The 19,619-nt window shown below is 36.6% G+C and overlaps 1 protein-coding gene across 4 annotated transcripts; it reads left to right on the top strand.

The window, feature by feature from the left end:
* The first annotated feature begins 3,708 nt into the window (after positions 1 to 3,708).
* LOC109065249 lies at positions 3,709 to 9,745 on the top strand. Of its 4 annotated transcripts, none has more exons than XM_042759287.1 (9): positions 3,709 to 3,753; positions 5,900 to 5,942; positions 6,113 to 6,406; positions 6,494 to 6,778; positions 7,313 to 7,524; positions 7,663 to 7,749; positions 8,199 to 8,318; positions 8,928 to 8,997; positions 9,341 to 9,745. In XM_042759287.1, the coding sequence occupies exons 1-8, from the start codon at positions 3,724 to 3,726 to the stop codon at positions 8,955 to 8,957; spliced, it is 1,101 nt and encodes a 366-aa protein (XP_042615221.1). In that variant the 5' UTR covers positions 3,709 to 3,723; the 3' UTR covers positions 8,958 to 8,997; positions 9,341 to 9,745. The 4 variants fall into 4 exon arrangements, with proteins under 4 accessions (XP_042615221.1, XP_042615237.1, XP_042615215.1 ...); XM_042759303.1 differs by having other exon boundaries at positions 3,739 to 3,753; positions 5,896 to 5,942; XM_042759281.1 differs by lacking the exon at positions 3,709 to 3,753 and adding an exon at positions 3,970 to 4,387 and having other exon boundaries at positions 5,896 to 5,942.
* The last annotated feature ends 9,874 nt before the right edge of the window (positions 9,746 to 19,619 follow it).

The following is a 19,619-nucleotide window of genomic DNA, read 5'->3' as shown; positions in this document are numbered from 1 at the left end:
GTGATGTATAATAAATAACATTGGCATGGGATTGAGAAACAAATAGTTGCATTTCAATTCATCAAATCAAAACCATGCGGATTATTTTTAATTTCATAACTAAATATGAAAATCTGAAGGTTAAACTCTGCATTTTAACCCTGCAAAAGTTCACATGCACTCCCCCCCACCATAGTGCAAGTCATGGTCAAAATGAGAAACCAAGATATAATATGTATATAATGTCACATTTAGTTACAAAAAAATGAGTGTACTGTACTTCTGTATAATAAGATATAAATGGAATGCACATGGAAGCACAAAGATCTGAACCGTCAGATCCTAAATTTCATAGCGCATGACCAGACAAGTGTTAACATCAGAAGACTCTTGAAAGTTTCCAAACTCTCCCCCATCATAATGCTATTTAGTGGTCATAAAACAAGAAACAGAAAAACAAAATTAAAAGCACTTGTCAATTTGAAAGAAAATATGTACATACTGTATAAGAAAATGAGACATGAAACAACATTTGTTTACATGAGAATACGCATATTCCAAGTCATAACACGATCAACTTTAAATGTGCATTCTAAAATGTAGTGAAAGGCTCAAAAGAACCTAAAGTTCCTTAAAAAAAAAAACACTACTTTTTATGAAAGAGTGCTGTGGAGCCGATGGACATATCATGAACACTGAAAAGTGAAAGTGACATGAAATACATTTGTGCTCTTAACCCATCCAAAGTGCACACACACAGCAGTGAACACACACTGTGAACACGCACACGGAGCAGTGGGCAGCCATTTATCAGTTCCTTGCTCAAGGGCACCTCAGTCGTGGTATTGAGGGTGGAGAGAGCGCTGTACATGCACTCCCCCACACCTACAATTCCTGCCGCTGTGGCAAGCACATGGTGGGAGCAGCTGTTCTTCACAAGTTTTTGCAGAGCCTCAGTGGTGTATTTCATCTGCTTGAGGTAGTGGATGTTCACTGCATACAGACCCATTAGGAGTCCAAACACCTTGGGGACATGGGAGATGTCAGTAATGACAGGATGTCCAAATGAGAGCAATGTTGGTTATTCCTTGGGAAGAACATCACATTGCTGCTCCTCAGTTACAATCAGAATGCCCTCATCAATTTCTTTCACAACTCTTAATTTCACCGAAAGGCTGGGAAAACACAAAATATTACATTACTTATTAACTTTATAACAAATGAACACACTTGTTAAAAGCACAGCTACCAATAAATGCAATTGTAATTCACCCTCAAGTGGAAGATATTTTGAAAAATTTAACCAAAAATGAAAGTCAAAAGTAAATGGTGCTCCTCAACTGTTTTGTTTACAAACATTCAAAATAACTTACTGTATAAAACTGTTAAAAGCCTGTACAAATTTCTTTGTTATGCTGAACACAAAGACTTTAAAAAAAACCAATGGAAAAATAAGTGGAAAATACACCCCCAGAACCAACTAGGCTAAAAAAGGGGGAAAATTATTTTCTTCACTGGTATTCTACATGATTTCTGAATGTCATAAAATGTGACAAACCAATACAACAGATTAGTTTTTTTTTTTTCTTAATCCAATTCTAACTGTATAATCTGTCCCACCATTTTAATAATGATCAGAAAATATATCGGTGTAAAGAGGTATTCCTTTTAAATAATAGTCTGTTGGACTGCGTGTTCAGAGTAAAGCATGACTCTTAAAGGGTTAGTTAACCCAAAAAAACGCATGTAATGTTCTAATCATTTCAATTATGTCTGCATAGCATTTTGATGGATACAACTGCAAAAGTACTTGCTGAGGTCCATCCACAAGATCGTTGAATTATGCACTGATCTTCAGTCATTCCAGAATATCATAGACATGAAAAATACAGAAACATGTTAAAGCAACACTGTAAAATAATAAACATAAATATATAAATAAATCTTTACAGAGAAAGTCAAATGTATTGACAAGTTTGTTTTAAACACCAAAGTCAAACTTTACCATCCAGACGATGCTTTTAAATTACACAACACAAAATTATAACAAAATAAAAGGAAATTTAACACATTGTGTCGATCGTTATTGTATCGCTATTTATATAAGATATAGCTATGCTATTATTACTTTTATTCTAAAATATATAGTTTTGAACGCATGCAATTTACTTATGACCGTGTATTCACCACAGACTGTATAAAAACAGATATTCATGCAGCATTACACTGGGTTACGGTGAGGCACTTGAATGACTAACTTACTTCAGAAAACTAAAAGAATAGTTTGTAACGTTTTACCTTCAGAACTTCATCTGAACCGTAGACTGTAAAAAACATCTGAACCAAGCTTGTGTCAGCGATATCAAATGCAACGTTAAGTTACGCGCTCCAAAATAACTCTGAGGGAGGTGCACATTCGTTTCCGAAAAGAGACAGTTCGAGTAGTAATCTTGTTTTTTCCCTAATTTCTCAAATTTGTATATTCTGACGGATGTCTGTACGCTGTCAGGTTTAAAGAAGTTTCTTTTTTTTAATTCCCGCCATTCTGAATCCTCAGTGATCCGTTGCGCTCTCGCGCTCTGTTTGAACGGTCTCTAACGCAGCTCTGAGCTCAAATAACACATACCAAACTGTATTTTTTTTATAGTTCTCCATTTAAGTTTAGCTCAGTACCGCATGGAAGAATATTTATTTTAATATTTATAAGGAAAATATTGTGGAACCGCCTGTATTTTGAGGCTTCAGAGTGCCGCGAAACTAACATTTGCATACAGTACATACAGAAAATACGACTCTTTAAACCATACTTATTCTTCTGAAACAACAAATGTAATTTTACACATTAAGCCAATAAATACAAATATTTTACTTACCAAAGTTGTATTCTGGTAAAATTTCCAAACTTTGTGGAGAAACTGACCAGTATTGCTGACGACTGTCTTCTGTCTGTCTGCAATGGCCTTCACGAGAATGACGAGATCTCGCGATAAGTGATTTTGAGAACGTGATATTGTTATTGAATTGATTCAACACATTTTTTTTAGTTGAGAGGACAAATAATCTAGTTCAGTCAACTTTCAAACTAGTTGAGACACTGAAAACTTTATTTTTTTAGTTGAATGAACAAATTCAGTAACTGCAAGTTGTGTCAACATAAAAAAATTCATTGAAACAACTAAACTGCTAAATATTTTTTTACAGTGTAGTTTTCATTTTCAAACTGTATTCAGAAGCAAAGACTGGGGAAGTTTCCTTCATGGAATGACAGACAGTAAATAAATAAATCTAACTGTGACTTTTTAGTTCTTGCAATTCTGACTTTTTTTTTTCTCACAATTCTAAGTTCATAGGCCTTTCTCACAATTCTGCCCTTCTCACGATTACCTGTTTATATCTCTCTAAAATCTCCTAGAAACTTTGCTTAACACAAACACTCAACTGATGCTATAGTTTCTTAACCATTCATTTTGTTTTAATTTTTAACTTTTTTTTGTTGTTATATTCCAACAACAAGGCCTATACATCCCTCCCACAAAGTAGACTACTCATGAGCACTGCGCTGAGACAGATGCATGCTGGGATGGGTGGGGTCCTCTAGCCACGCCTCTGACATATGTATCGTGTTGCATTGCTTTATGCAGACTTGCCAGCCAGGCCTTTGTTAGGGTCTATGAATGGAGGCCAGTAGCATGTTGCAGAAAATATAGAATGAACAGCTGAAGGCTGGAGCACTAGCAGAAATAGATGGTCCAGTCCCAGTCTCATCTATATTTGGTAATATGAATTATGTTTGTAGAATAAAATTAACCAACTGGTGTGAGTATTTATTTTAAAATGATTAAATCAACAACAAATGGTTGTGTTAAAGCTACTTGGCTAATCATTTACATGAATAGTTCCAAAAGAATATTTAAAATGCTCAGCGTTCCACAAGAAAACAAAAAGGCCTAGTCAACTTTTTTAACATGGTAAGGTAAGAGGAAAATCGCCTGTTTTTAAGTATAAAATGGCGCTTACCACACATTTAGGGAACAAGGTTGTAATGTAAGGTTCTTCTCTTCGACATTTAAGGTATGGATCATATTTCTCACAAGCAGAGATAAGCAAACTACGCTGGCCATATGTATTTTTTCAAATTCTCAGTCCAAACCTACACAGTACACACACATCTATCCTCACGACAGCATAAACCGCTCATCGCGTTCAAGTCTGTGGAGAGAGATGAAAGGAGTGGAATGCGCCCGAGGCGGTTTGTTATTAGTTTTATTCGCACGACAGCAGAGGGGCTGAGTTACAGTCTAACGTTACCAGACGCTCACAGGACACTCCTGGCGACGGAGATTTACAGCTCTGTTACACGGCTAAATCCTGCATTTTCAACGGAAACATCCATCATATTAATGAAACTGTGAGTTTGCTATGATCTTTCTGTGTGAAGAATATTATCATTGTTAAAATTGCGAAAATAACCTAACGCAAACTTTACGCGCTTTAAAGCTTGTTTTCCTTATACAAAGTCGTTGTTTTTCTGTAAACGATGTTGTTTTAAATCCCAGTACATCCGTTTTCTCCTTTCGCTTTACAATAAAAGTAGGTTAAGGCTATGTTATAATCCACATGAATGAGGCGCGTGAGCGGTTTTTGTTGACAGCCATCCTACTATTAAGATTAACACGCGCCTGAGATGACTATTTTGTCAAACATTGCGTTACAGTTGTTGATAAACATTTTCCACTGCTTTTTGGTCGGTGTTTTTCTTTTCTAAGTAACGTTATTGTTAAGATGAAGCGCACAGACAGATTTGCACAGCTTCTCAGTCTAATTGAGTAGCTTGCGTTAGTGACATTGTTTAATTTAAATTATAGCATTTTTTCTTCGTTCATTTAATGGGCTTCTCGGCATTACTAAATCTAATTGTTTCGTGCATTCGCGCGTAACATGATGTCATTGAGGATCTGCCCCAATCATTTAAAGTTGATCTAACGCCCTTCAGGAAAGCAGACCATTAGCCGCCATTTGTGGGCGTCCCAGTGTACTAAAACATCCTCTGACTAGGATATTTAATTAATAAACACCGTATCAACTGTACTACACTTAAACGTTTCTTAAAGATCGCATAAACATGAATTGCAACTGAACCGTGGGGACTAACTTGCAGAAAAATGCCGTCCTTGTGCATTTTGAGGAAGTTATGAGCTTTGTGGATTTCCTGAGTGGTTTAACACTTGATCTTGAATCTTTCTTGAATGTTTGATCTGTTTTTGACATATATAATCTATATAAATATAGATAGTATAAATATGTATATAGATGATATGTAGGCTACTTTAGACAAAGTATAAAAGAATATCTTTAAAGAAAATGTTGTATGTTTTTATGTTATGTATCATATAGAATATTGAGGCTCACAGTTGAGTTATCCAGGTGCCCAAACAGAGCAATAATCTGTATTTTGGTGCAGATATTTTTGTTTTTATGGGCACAAAATATAATGAAATTCCGATAGACTGTAAGATAAATCAGTGTAATTTTTATAATAGCACAACAGACTACTTGCATAAAATGCATATAAATATAACTTGTCACTGTATATCTTCAAATAATATGTCTTAGTAAGATGATATTTAAATTCAAAGTTTTATGTTTAAAGCTCTGTAGTTTTTATCTATATTTATTTATTACTTTTGTTTGGATGCGCACAGAAAAAAAAAATGATCAGGAGATACACTGAACAAGATGTTTACATAATGCTTAATTCTGATTAATGCAGGCATATGCCCACATGTGCTCTGTCCTCTATTCCGCTGGGTTAAAATCAACCCAAATGTTTTTTTTTTTTTAACCCAGTGTTTTGAGAGTGTGGGGATACTTTGAACAAACAGGTTACATCTGCAATACTGATAGATCTTTTCTCAGACAGATGCTGAGCGTTTGGACCCTCCTTTCAACTGCTATTTGTGCAGGTATTACAGCATTTGCTTATTAACTGTACTGAACATACACAAGAATAACAGGACAAGTTGAATCATGTGTTAAGTCAATTAAACAGCCTACACATTATGCTTACTGACAGCAGCTCAAAAGAACTTCTTCTCATCTTGCCATTCTAAAAAAAAAAAAAATTCTCCCCCAGTGTCAGTCTCTGCAATATCTCAGAGGCTTGTATACCACGGCCACCTGTTGACTCTGGATCTTCCTGAGAGGACACAGAGGTTGGAGTTTGTTAATGCTAATGAGAGTGAACGATTAACTATCTGGGAACACACCAATTCTTTCCGGCCAAGTAACCCCAATAAAGGCTACGTGAGCAGCGTCGGTAAGGGCTGGACATTCAGAATCCAACGTGTTACGTTTGACGATGAGGGAAGCTACACCCTGTTCAATCACTTTGGTTCAGCCATCAGCAGTTATATAGTAAAGGTCAAGCGTGAGTAGTAATTTAAACCTCCTTCTCAGAATAATATCTCTGTGATTGTCCACATATCCTCACAATCTGTCATTCTCTCCTTTACAGCCAACAGAGAATTCATTGATCGTATCGCAGGTGAAACTCTGACCATACCTCTGGCAGGACTCAAGCAGGGTGATGCCAAACTTCACTTTTACAGTAATTATTCATCTCTCATCCTGGTGGAGAGTGGAGTTCCTGTGGGACGGAACCTCCCAGAATACACCAACCGGCTTAAAGTGACCACTGAAAATATTCAGATTCTCAAAGTTAATGTATCAGATTTAGGCAGATACGAGCTCACCGATCATAAAGGAAGACTCGTCTCAAACAGTACATTGATGCTAGTGGGTAAGAAATCTTTTAAAATTACACATTCAAATAAAAAATAAATCAACACATTTATTCAGCAAGGGTGCGTTAAATTGATCAAAAGTGATCGTTTCAATTGATCAAAACACATTTATAATGTTTCAAAAGATTTCTATTTCAAATAAATGCTGTTCTGACTTTTTTCTATCAAAGAATGCTGAAAAGAAGTATCACAAAAATGCCACAAAAAATATTTAGCAGTGATAATAATAAGAAATCTTTCAAATCAGCATATTAGAATGATTTGTGATGAATCATATGACACTGAAAGCTGGTGTAATGGCAGTATTTTTATTTAAAAAAATGCAGCCTTGGTGAATGTAAGAGATGACTTAAAAAACAAGAAAAAAATCTTACCGACCCCAAACATTTGAATGGTAGTGTAGATTCACACAAATTGTTTGTTTGTATGGCTGTGTTTTGCTGATTTTATTTAAGAGTTTTGGGTCACCACATGCATTAGTACATCTCTTGATGTCTGTTCTTCTCTTGTCTCTTCAAATATCTATGTAGATCATCGTGATTATTCCGCCAATAAAGGTCTTCTAGCTCTGCTGCTGCTCGGCATTCCTGGTGGAATCTGCTTCTGCTGCAGAAAGAGAATCTGCAAAAGCTGTCGGTCCACTAAATCAGACACAAACACAGGGCAGCTCAACACCGTACCAGTGTCTGTACCTTGCAGCAGCACTATGTCTGATCCTGTAGGTCCTGGAAACACTGGCCAGGTAAAATAAATGTGAAGAGTCTCTCTCCCTACACTTTCCTGTCCTTTCTCCACTATCCTGTAAACAAAAAAAGGCAAACAAATCATTACATAACAAAAACATTGTAAGTAATATTAATGGTTTATTGTTTCTGACTGGGGCTACATTGCTGGTTATCCGCCTAATCCAGATCAAGGTCAGATTCAGCATCCTTATCCAGGACAACCTGCTGTTCCTCCCAACCCTGTAAGTTTACATACACAGAGATGTACCACATATCCCTCCATTCAAAGTGACAAATAAGGAACGTTACAACACAAGAAGTTCATCTTAAGGTGGCAGCAACTTTCAAAACTTTTGAATACAAGTTCCAAATTGCTTAAATAGCTCTAGTACAGCAGAATTGGAAAATAATGCAGAGTTTATTTGAGTGCCGTGATTTTGGAACACTATGTCATGCGTGGGTTGCTGTAAATGGTGCTAGATGCGAGAGCAACTCACAAAGGCATCCATCTAATGCATGTTTACATAGAAAAACAATGTAAAAGCAAGCAGTGGAAAGGTCTAAAGAAACCAACATGAATTCTGGTTTGGTTTTTAGCTGGTGGACCAGTATAGACATGCAAAACTTAATAAACCAGTACAGTACTGTAAAAAAATTAATAAATTAATTTTGTGTATTTTCTCTTTTTAAGGGCTTTTATTCTGATTATCAAAACCCTGTCTACCCTCCTGCCTTTGGACCTGGACATCCCCCTGCTCAGCCGCCCCAGTATAATGCCCCTCCAACCCACTACAACCCACCTGCACCCGTGGTACATCCAAAATCTTTTGCAAATCTCTTTGCTTTTCATCCTGTGGGTTTTTATTTCTATGTGCTTGTTTGTAATCAAAGAGCAAGCAAATATGTAAAGGATAAATGAAATTCAAATGCATTAACTGCTCTGAAAGGGGCAACACAAAGTTAAAGAGATTGACAATTCTGACATTTGTTCACTTTCAAGTTGTTCCAAACATGTATGAGTTTCTTTCTTCTGCTGAACACTAAATATATTTTGAACAATGTTGGTTTGGAAAAAACTGACAGTAGTCACTGACTTCTGTAGTATGGAAAAGAATACTATGGGAGTAAATTGCTACTGTCAACTATCAAAATATTATTTTTGTGTTGAACCGAAGAAAGAAACTCGTACAGGTTTGGAACAACTTGAGGGTAAGTGAAGACAGGATTTTCATTTTTGGGTGAACTACCCATTAATTGTTTTTTGCATAAAACAATTGCAATTCTGCTAATATTTGTCTTTCTATTTATTATTTTAATTAATAACATACATTTACTTAAAAATTTGCTTGCATTGAAGTATCCAGACCAATTAACTTGCTTATTTTAACAAGATTTTTTAAACAAGTTACTGTGTCCTCAGAACTATGCACCAGTAATGAGCAGTGAATGAAATGCCACCGACTGCACCACTGCTCACACCTCAGCCTGAGGTAACATCTACCCTTTTTCTTCTCTTCTCAGCCTAACTCATTAAAGGGGTCATATGATATTTTTTACTGTTAAATTTTTTTTTTATTTTCATCTGCCTGTGAGCAAACATTTCTTGGGCCATATTTTAGCATTTGCTATTGTTTCCAATACAGTTTTTAACTGCCCAGTAATTCAGTAACAGCCACTTTGCCTTACATTTTGACTTTTTTTAAAAACAAATTGCAGAAAATGTGCCACGCATTGCTGAAAATGATTGTTAGAAAAAGTAAAGCTTTACACCTGACACATTTCATATTCCCAATTTCCCTTTGTGTCTCACACTCTCACCTGTCTTTTTTCTAGTCTCAACCATCTGATAGGACCGGCATTTCTTTGGATATCCTTAACGCCAGTGACTCTGGTGTCCAGTTTGATGTTAACAAAGGAAAGTCTTCTGGCAGCAACTTCCTGTAGTTACTCCAAAACTCCTGAATTATACCTGCAAGGGATGTAGAAACAAACACTTGTTTGTTAGATTCATACAAAATCCAAGCCTTAAGAAGAAGCTAATAAGAACTAATAGGACCTTAATTAAAACTACTACTTAAATAGTTTATGATAAGACGTATACGTTTAGGACTCAGTCTAGCTTAAGTGCTATAGAGAGATATTACAATTCCCTTTAATATTACGTAGTGTACCTGAAATCCCTGTTAACTCTTTTCCCATGAAAAACAGCTTCCAAAGATGCGTGTCTTTTTTCTTACCTCTTAATGTCACTCTCTCAGCACCCTTTGTTGACAAATGTGTATTTTCAAGTACAAAACAGAGCAATTTCCATAGGCACACACTGGTTATGATCTGTCCTAAAGTTCAGTTTGAAGATGAGAATGAGCTACTATTTTCACTTTATCTAATCTCTCCATTCAGTCAGGCTGAAGAGGCTATATTCTACACTTTTGTGTAGAACTACATGTAATAATAAGCCATTATTTTATGATTGTAGGATGTAGTTCTGCAAATGTCCATTAACAGTATTGTCAACTTCACTCTCTTGTAGTGTTGGGAAACAACAGCAACAACATCAACAAAAACCTGTAACCTGAGAAAACTAAAATATACATTATTTTTACCTGCTTAAACAGCATCATGTAAACCCCAGGAATCAGACACGTATATGAAAAAATGACAGGATTTCTGTCTAATTAAGTTAAACACATATAATGCATGTTATTAGTAACGCATGTTATTGAATTTAAATTACCAATGTTTCAGGGAATTTTCTCAACTACCAAACCAGTAGCTGCGTTTGCCTAGGGCATTTTCATAGTGCCTTTAGCTTGAATAAAACAAATGCTGCAAACAAAACATTTATACTTGAATCTTGGTAATGTGTGTAAAATATTACAGCGACATTTTATATTAGGATTTGTGTTGTACCTGCATATTTATGGGTCATTTTAACTGCCGTTCAACTGCTATCAATTTCTTCACTGGGACTATGTTTACTGTTCATATTTTATATTATCATTACATGTTCTAAGTATATATATTTTTTATTTTGTCTTACATCTAGTGCCAACTGCCAAAGTATTTCCCTAGGTATATGTTGCATCATTGGAAAACTAAATGTAATTTGTTGTCAAACTTTGAACTATAATAAGAATGACAATAAACATGATTATAATAAAAAGCATTTATGTTGTTTTTAAGGTCTGCGCATTATGCATCTCCAGGATTTTATCATAACAGACATTGCAACCAGGTTTCAGTAATTTCTCCATAACAAAATATTCCACTGGATTTACCCAGTTGGAGGGGATATATAGAATTGGGTATAAAAAAAAAGAAAAAAAAAAAAGAAATAAATTATAATAATAAATAAAAGGGTGGAGAACTTGAAAAGAGGATTTACATCTGGTTCAGGCTAAATGCAGAGGCAAATTTTTCTGTTATTTGCCACAACAAATGTGTTTCTGACTTCAGGGATTCATGTCAGGTTTTTTCACTCCAAAATAAAAAAGTGCAGTGGACTTGCCAAGAAGACCATTTATCGGACAGGGCTTTTGTTGAAAACATTTATTAGAATTAACTGATTAAATACATTTTGTACTGTTGCCCTGTGCATCACATCCCTAAATAATGTACTACGCAACAAAAACATAATTATTTAAATGCAGTGTAAATACATTTTGCTGTTCTCTGTACCACAACATTTGATTCAGTCCTTTTGTTAACAATTAAACCCCCCTTTAGATGCCAGATCCAGTTGTGCTATGGGACCCTAAGATAAATTTGACTTGAGAATTAATAATCTTTTAACTAACACTTGGAATATTGAAGCACCCTCCCAGTTTAGACAAACAACGTGGTTCAGTTTAGAAAAGTGTTGAGTTTTCAGGGTTTCTAAGTGTTGATATGTTTTTTAAGTGTATTTGGATGTTTGGATAGAGTGTATTTTGGAATAACAACGTGGTTCAGACAAATGATGTTTTGAGTTGTTTCTGGAGCAGCAAATCAGCATATTACAATAATTTCTGAAGAATCATGTGACACTGAAGATTGAAGGGAAAAGTAATGATGGTGTCCACTGCAATGGGAATTTGGATCTTCCATAGGTTGTTTATCTCAAACTTTAACTAGAATGACTTGCATCTGGTTCTATGTGACTGTGTGTGAGAGTTACCTGGATTAACCTCTCTGTAACATGCCACACCATAAGCATCCACAATGTTCTGGAAGCTGGAAGTGAATATGTTGGTGCTAAAGAGTGTTGGAGGAGATGTGGGTGCAGGTAGTCCACACTGCTACCACTCTTGCTCTAAAAAACAGAGAGGACAAAAAAAAAAAACAATACTCCATTGCAAAATTCACTTCTCCGAATCCTGCTGTAAATGACAAAAGAAGAAATTTCTTGTATTTCTAGACCTCACCCTCTATACTTCAATACTTGAAAATCACACTTGACTTCTTTGTGACATTTTTTTGTGAAACAGTTTATTAAATAGTCTTATCTAATCATTCCTTCTATCAGAGCGCTCTGCAGCAGGGGAAGTTCAGGCATCTGCGATGAGACATTGTCTGTAACTGAAGGGCTACAAAGGTTAAGGACCATCTGCACAGCTTTACACTTCTGCACACGTATCTTCCACTGTGGCATCCACTATCCTGCTTTCCTACCCCTTGAAGTATTCCATCTCTCTCCTCCAAACCCTAAGGGTACACGAAGGTATGTCTGTGGAAACTATGAAAAGAGAGATTCTCAATTTATATTGTTCATTTATAAATGGGATTATAGAAATTGAAAATCAGGATACTTTGATTAATAGAAAGTTCAAAAGAACATACAGTAGTTTATAGCAATGTAAAATTCTTATCTCTCACTTTTGATGTATTAATTTAAAAACAAAACAAATCTTACTGACCCCAAGCTTCTGAACAGTAGTGTATCCATCAAACTGAAGAGCTAGATCAGACACACCTCCTCCCTTCGAAAGAGGCATCCCATGATATCCTGAAATATAACAAGTTCAAATATCAGATTGGAACAATAAACAGTACAATGTAAACATTACCAATGAAAGTAACTGCCCAGCGTCGTGTCCCCGGCCAAAAATAGTCGCGGTAGGACGGCATAAATCGGTAAAAATGTTTAACACAGAACATTTCCTAAAAATGCATTCAGATATGTTGGTACATGTCTATAGTTCAATGGGGTTACATGTATAATTGTTACTTTGACTTTTAGCTGCGTGTAGTTCAATATATACCCTGTTGTAAATCGGTTGTGAGAGGACGTCACTATAGGTGACGTCTTTTACACGTGCATTACACGTCCGTCATGACCCTCTGTGAAATCCTTGTTCAATATGCAAAAGCTGTGATTACACCTTGGTTAATACTGCAATAATTAATTTAAGTGCACCAAGTAGTTCTTAAGAGGGTTTTAAGAGGTTGTGAATAGACGTCCAGTGAGAGATATACATGTCCATATATGCACTTATTTATTGCATTTATTGGTCTTATTAATGTTTGACAATAATGAGACTAAATGTCATTATTACACATAGTGGATATTTATCTAGAATAGCATGTTTCTCTTCTCATTTAGATGCATTAGGGTTTGTACACTGAATGAACACTTCCTCTCTGTAGGCCGTCCCAGCGAAGGTCGTCAGCGAATTTGATAATGACGTTGGAGCTGTGTGTGGCTGCACAGTCATGCGAGTACAGGAGTGGGCTGAGGACACAGCCCTGAGGAGCACCAGTGTTGAGGGTCAGCTGGGATGAAGTATTGTTGCCCATTCTTACCACCGGACTTTTGCCTGTCAGGAAGTCCAGGATCCAGCTGCACACAGATCTGTTTAGTCCCAGAGTCTGGAGCTTTGTCTTTGCAACAAGTGTGGCAGGCACTATGGTGTTAAATGCTGAGCTGTAGTCCACAAACAGCATTCTCACATAGGTGTTCTTTATTTTCCAGGGGGAGAGAGCAGTTGTGTAGGGTGTGCAATTGAAAGCAGTCGCATCGTCTGTAGAACGGTTGCTACGATATGCAAATTGTAGCGGATCCAGTGAGGCAGGCAGCACAGAGCAGATGTAGTCTCTGACGAGTCACTCAAAACACTTGCTGAAGATGGGTGTAAGAGCAACGGGCCTCCAGTCATGTAAGCTTGTGATTTTATTTTTCTTTGGTATGGGCACAATGGTGGATTTTTGTAAGTACGAGGGAACACAGACAGACGAGGGGAGAGGTTGAAAATGTCTGCGGAAACTCCCTCTAGCTTGTGACATGCGCATGCTCGGAGCACACGGCCCGGAATGCCATCAGGACCCGCAGCCTTGCGGATATTCACCCGTCGGAAGGATCGGGTTACATCCCGCGACAGAGACGGAGAGTGCACTCACCTCTTCTGCAGCAGCTGCGGGAGGCGCTTCTCTGTGAGCACATTTAAAGTAGGAAAGGATTTAGCGAATAGCCTGCTTTGTTTAATTTGATCCAACTACTTAACATAGAAAAAACTAGTTACTGACTGATGACCTGGACCTGATGCAAGCGGACTGCAAGTTTTTGGTGTCTCTCTTATCTAACACACACATTTGAAGTCTTGGAGTCTTCACTAATAAGTTGAATCATGTGTGTTTGATTAGGGAGACATCTAAAATGTGCAGTGTTGGGGGTTCTTCAGGACCAAGATTGGGAACCATTGACGTGAAGGTAACGTGAAAAAGCGGGGCGAGTACGCTGCAGTTCCACCTTTTCACCACAAGATTTACGTTGCAAAATTGTGAAGCGCTGTTCGAGCCCGGGAGGTCTCAGGCTCCGTCCGGTCCGCCTGCTTAGTTATCAATGTACACATGGCCTGCTGAGCCATGCGTGGGATTGTTAATATATATGCTTACTTTACGACGTAAAATAGTCTAGAAAAATCCGAGAAAATATGTGTTGCGGAGTGTCTGACTACAACTGATTAACGTTATATAGAATGTCTTACTGTTTTTGAATGGAATACTATTCTGCACATATAGACAAACCGTTTCGTTTTTTGCAAAAAATTAAAAAACGAAAAAGGAGCTGTTTTTCATTTTTCTACTTACAAAATTAAACAAAAAATCAAATGACCAAAAGATACACGGACCGTGTTCCAACCCCAGATCACCCACATTTCTTCTTCTTCTATTACCTGGACCACATCACTGCAGACTGACGCTGCTCAGTTTGGTCATCCATAACCGTAATCCCAACAGTCATGTCCTTGATGAATCTCTGCTCCGAGCCTGTGTGCTTTAATAAAAACAAAAGGAAGGTGCTCATCTGTGGTGCTCCTTCGTTTCCCTTATAACATGCAGAAAAGAGACAGTTCGAGTAGTAATCTTGTTTTTCCCTAATTTTTCATCTTTGTATATTCTGACGGATGTCTGTATGCTGTCAGGTTTAAAGAAGTTGCTTTGTTTAAAATTCCCGCCCTTCTGAATCATACAGTGATCCGTTGAGCTCTCGCGCTCTGTTTTGTTTGTATCTGTCTCTTATGTGTGTTTGGATAACACATAAACTGTATTTTTTATCGTTCTCCACATAAGTTCAGCTCAGTACCGCATGGGAGAATATTTATTTTAATATTTATAAGGAAAATACTGTGGAACCGCCTGTATTTTGAGGCTTCAGAGTGCCGCGAAACGAACATTTGCATACAGTAACTTACATACAGAAAATACGACTCTTTAAACCATACTTATTCTTCTGAGACAACAAATGTAATTTTACACATTAAGCCAATAAATACAAATATTTTACTTACCAACGTTGTATTCTGAGAAACTAACCAGTATTGCTGACGACTGTCTTCTGTCTGCAATGTCCTTCACGAGAATGACGAGATCTCGCGATAAGTGATTTTGAGAACGTGATATTGCTATTGAATTGATTCAACACATTTTTTTTTAGTTGAGAGGACAAATAATCTAGTTCAGTCAACTTTCAAACTAGTTGAGACACTGAAAACTTAAAATTTTTAGTTGAATGAACAAATTCAGTAACTGCAAGTTGTGTCAACATAAAAAAAATACATTGAAACAACTAAACTGCTAAATAATTTTTTACAGTGTGGTTCCTTTGCAGAGTTTCAAGTCATAATATCATGCTTGATTTCATGAATTTACAGCTGTAGCAAAGAGAAAAGAAAACTAAATATTTCTGGTCTGATGAGGATTTCCTCATCATTCCATTTTGCTTTTCTCCATCTCTCTTAGTCGTCACTCCAATATCTTGATTTTGTCCTCAAGGTGTGTATCTTGCTTTGCAGATGTACCTATTCCTATCAGGACACAAACACAAGCCAGGCCTGCTAGTCTTATCGCTGTGGTTTCTGCAGAGGCTCCAGTGTCGCTGAGAATCAATCCAAACACGCCCATGGCAAAGGTGACCTTCAGCAGCCACAGAGCCTGCCTTACAGCTCCAACAACCAAACGCAGGATGAAGGCTATTATCCAGTAGGCCACAACAACCAGAAGGGCCCACTGAGTGACAAAAATCACTCCCTCCGGAGTAACTTTTTGGAAAGGTAGCTTGGCTAGATAAAAACATGAAAACGTACATGTGAAAATGTGTTTTGGTTTAAACAAATTAAAGCTTTCAAATATGATTTTTGTACATTTACCGTCAATTCCTGCTGATTCCAAGATTTCCGTAACGTACCGGATGACCATGTTAAGGGCTGATGCTACAGCATCTGACAGCCATTTTACACCCCTTTGTAGAAACTGATGCCAATAAATAAACAAAGACAATATCATTATGTTTTTCAAAGAAAAGGACTTTCTAGTACAGCAAGCATCATTATGTGGTAAATTATGTAGCATTAGCATACGTTAAGGCTACGTTATAATCCACATGAATGAGGCGCGTGAGCGGTTTTTGTTGACAGCCATCCTACTATTAAGATTAACACGCGCCTGAGGTGACTATTTTGTCAAACATTGCGTTACAGTTGTTGATAAACATTTTCCACTGCTTTTTGGTCGATGTTTTTCTTTTCTAAGTAACGTTATTGTTAAGATGTTGGCAAACAGACGTCTCAGGTCTAATGATGAAAAGCTTTGCGAGTGCATTGCGACATCCCAACAGATCAGGGGTTGCCCCCTCACCCCCCCCCCCCCCACAGTTCACCACAGAACATGACTTTACTAAAAATATAAAAGGCATAAAATATTATTTTTCTAGAAGCGTTCCTGTGTCGTTAATTATGTTTAAATATGTAGATTACTTTTACACTATTTTATATAAGCTGTTATGTAAACTCATTTTTTAATGGTGCTCCCTTTTTCTAGATAGACATAACGATTAAGACACTTTTGATTTTGGTTATTTGCAGGATGGTCTCAGTCTTAGCATTCGCATTACGCACACTAGTGATACATCTCAGGTCTCTCGCTCCCCCCTCTCAGGTCATGCCGTGCGCGCGCTACATTTGAAACACATGCTCGCTTCTAGATTCCGTGCCATTTTCGCGCATCAGGGAGCCTCTATCAATATGCCGGAGACTCCCGGACTTCCGGGAGTTGAAATTATAAGCATTTTTTCACTTCGGTTCATTTAATGGGCTTCTCGGCATTACTAAACTAATTGTTTCGTGCATTCGCGCGTAACATGATGTCATTGAGGATCTGCCCCAATCATTTAAAGTTGATCTAACGCCCTTCAGGAAAGCAGACCATTAGCCGCCATTTGTGGGCGTCCAAGTGTACTAAAACATCCTCTGACTAGGATATTTAATTAATAAACACCGTATAAACTGTACTACACTTAACCGTTCCTTAAAGATCGCATAAACATGAACTGCAACTGAACCGTGGGGGACTAACTTGCAGAAAAATGCCGTCCTTTTGCATTTTGAGGAAGTTATTTAATCTTGAATCTTTCACAAATGACTGATCTGTTTTTGACATATATAATCTATATAAATATATATAGTATAAATATGTATATAGATGATATGTACTTTAGACAAAGTATAAAAGAATATCTTTAAAGAAAATGTTGTATGTTTTTATGTTATGTATCATATAGAATATTGAGGCTCACAGTTGAGGAGAAAAAACAGATTTTATCCAGAGGCCCAAACAGAGCAATACTCTGTATTTTGGTGCAGATATTTTTGTTTTTATGGGCACAAAATCTAATGAAATTCCGATAGACTGTAAGATAAATCAGTGTAATTTTTTATAATAGCACAACAGACTACTGCATAAAATGCATATAAATATAACTTGTCACTGTATATCTTCAAATAATATGTCTTAGTAAGATGATATTTAAATGCTAAGTTTTATGATTAAAGCTCTGTAGTTTTTATCTATATATATTTATTACTTTTGTTTGGATGCACACATAAAAAAAAAAATGATCAGGAGATACACTGAACAAGATGTTTACACAATGCTTAATTCTGATTAATGCAGGCATATGCCCACATGTGCTCTGTCCTCTATTCCGCTGGGCTAAAATCGACTCAAATGATTTTTTGTTTTTTTTTTAACCCAGTGTTTTGAGAGTGTGGGGATACTTTGAACAAACAGGTTACATCTGCAATACTGATAGATCTTTTCTCAGACAGATGCTGAGTGTTTGGACCCTCCTTTCAACTGCTATTTGTGCAGGTATTACAGCATTTACTTATTAACTGTACTGAACATACTCAAGAATAACAGGACAAGTTGAATCATGTGTTAAGTCAATTAAACAGCCTACACATTATGCTTACTGACAGCAGCTCAAAAGAACTTCTCATCTTGCCATTCTAAAAAAAAAAAAAATTCTCCCCCAGTGTCAGTCTCTGCAATATCTCAGAGGCTTGTATACCACGGCCACCTGTTGACTCTGGATCTTCCTGAGAGGACACAGAAGTTGCATTTAGAACTAATAGGACCTTAATTAAAACTACTACTTAAATAATTTATGATATGTATACTTTTAGGACTCAGTCTAGCTTAAGTGCTATAGAAAGACATTAAAATTTGAAGAAGAAAAAACTAAGTCCCTTTAATATTACGTAGTGTACCTGAAATCCCTGTTAACTCTTTTCCCATGAAAAACAGCTTCCAAAGATGCGTGTCTTTTTTCTTACCTCTTAATGTCACTCTCTTGCTGCTCTTTAATAGCAGAAGAAAAAGCTTGAGAAAGTCACATTACAGTATGGGAAAAAGAATGACTCACCCTCCGAATGGGCTTTCAGCAACACCCTTTGTTGACAGATGTGTATTTTCAAGTACAAAACAGAGCAATTTCTATAGGCACACACTAGTTTTGACCTGTCCAAAAGTTCAGTTTGAAGATGAGAATGAGCTACTATTTTCAATTTATCTAATCTCTCCATTCAGTCAGGCTGAAGAGGCTATATTCTACACTTTTGTGTAGAACTACATGTAATAATAAGCCATTATTTTATGATTGTAGGATGTATAGTTCTCCAAATGTCCATTAACTATTGACAGTAGTGTATATTTTCACTCTATTTACTTTTTTGTCAACTTCACTCTCTTGTAGTGTTGGGAAACAACAGCAACAACATCAACAAAAACCTGTAACCTGAGAAAACTAAAATATACATTATTTTTACCTGCTTAAACAGCATCACGTAAACCCCAGGAATCAGACACGTATATGAAAAAATGACAGGATTTCTGTCTAATTAAGTTAAACACATATAATGCATGTTATTAGTAACGCATGTTAGTGAATTTAAATTACCAATGTTTCAGGGAATTTTCTCAACTACCAAACCTGTAGCTGCGTTTGCCTAGGGCATTTTCATAGTGCCTTTAGCTGGAATAAAACAAATTTATACTTGAATCTTGGTAATGGGTGTAAAATATTAGTGACATTTTATATTAGGATTTGTGTTGTACCTGCATATTTATGGGTCATTTTAACTGCCATTCAACTGCTATCAATTTCTTCACTGGGACTATGTTTACTGTTCATATTTTATATTATCATTACATGTTCTAAGTATATATATTTTTTATTTTGTCTTACATCTAGTGCCAATTGGCAAAGTATTTCCCTTGTTATATGTTGCATTATTGGAAAACTAAATGTAATTTGTTGTCAAACTTTGAACTATAATAAGAATGACAATAAACATGA

Source organism: Cyprinus carpio, chromosome A1, assembly GCF_018340385.1.
Source record: "Cyprinus carpio isolate SPL01 chromosome A1, ASM1834038v1, whole genome shotgun sequence".
NCBI lineage: Eukaryota > Metazoa > Chordata > Actinopteri > Cypriniformes > Cyprinidae > Cyprinus > Cyprinus carpio.
The sequence above is the reverse complement of the archived record's forward strand: the minus strand, read 5'-3'. Positions and strand labels throughout refer to the sequence as shown.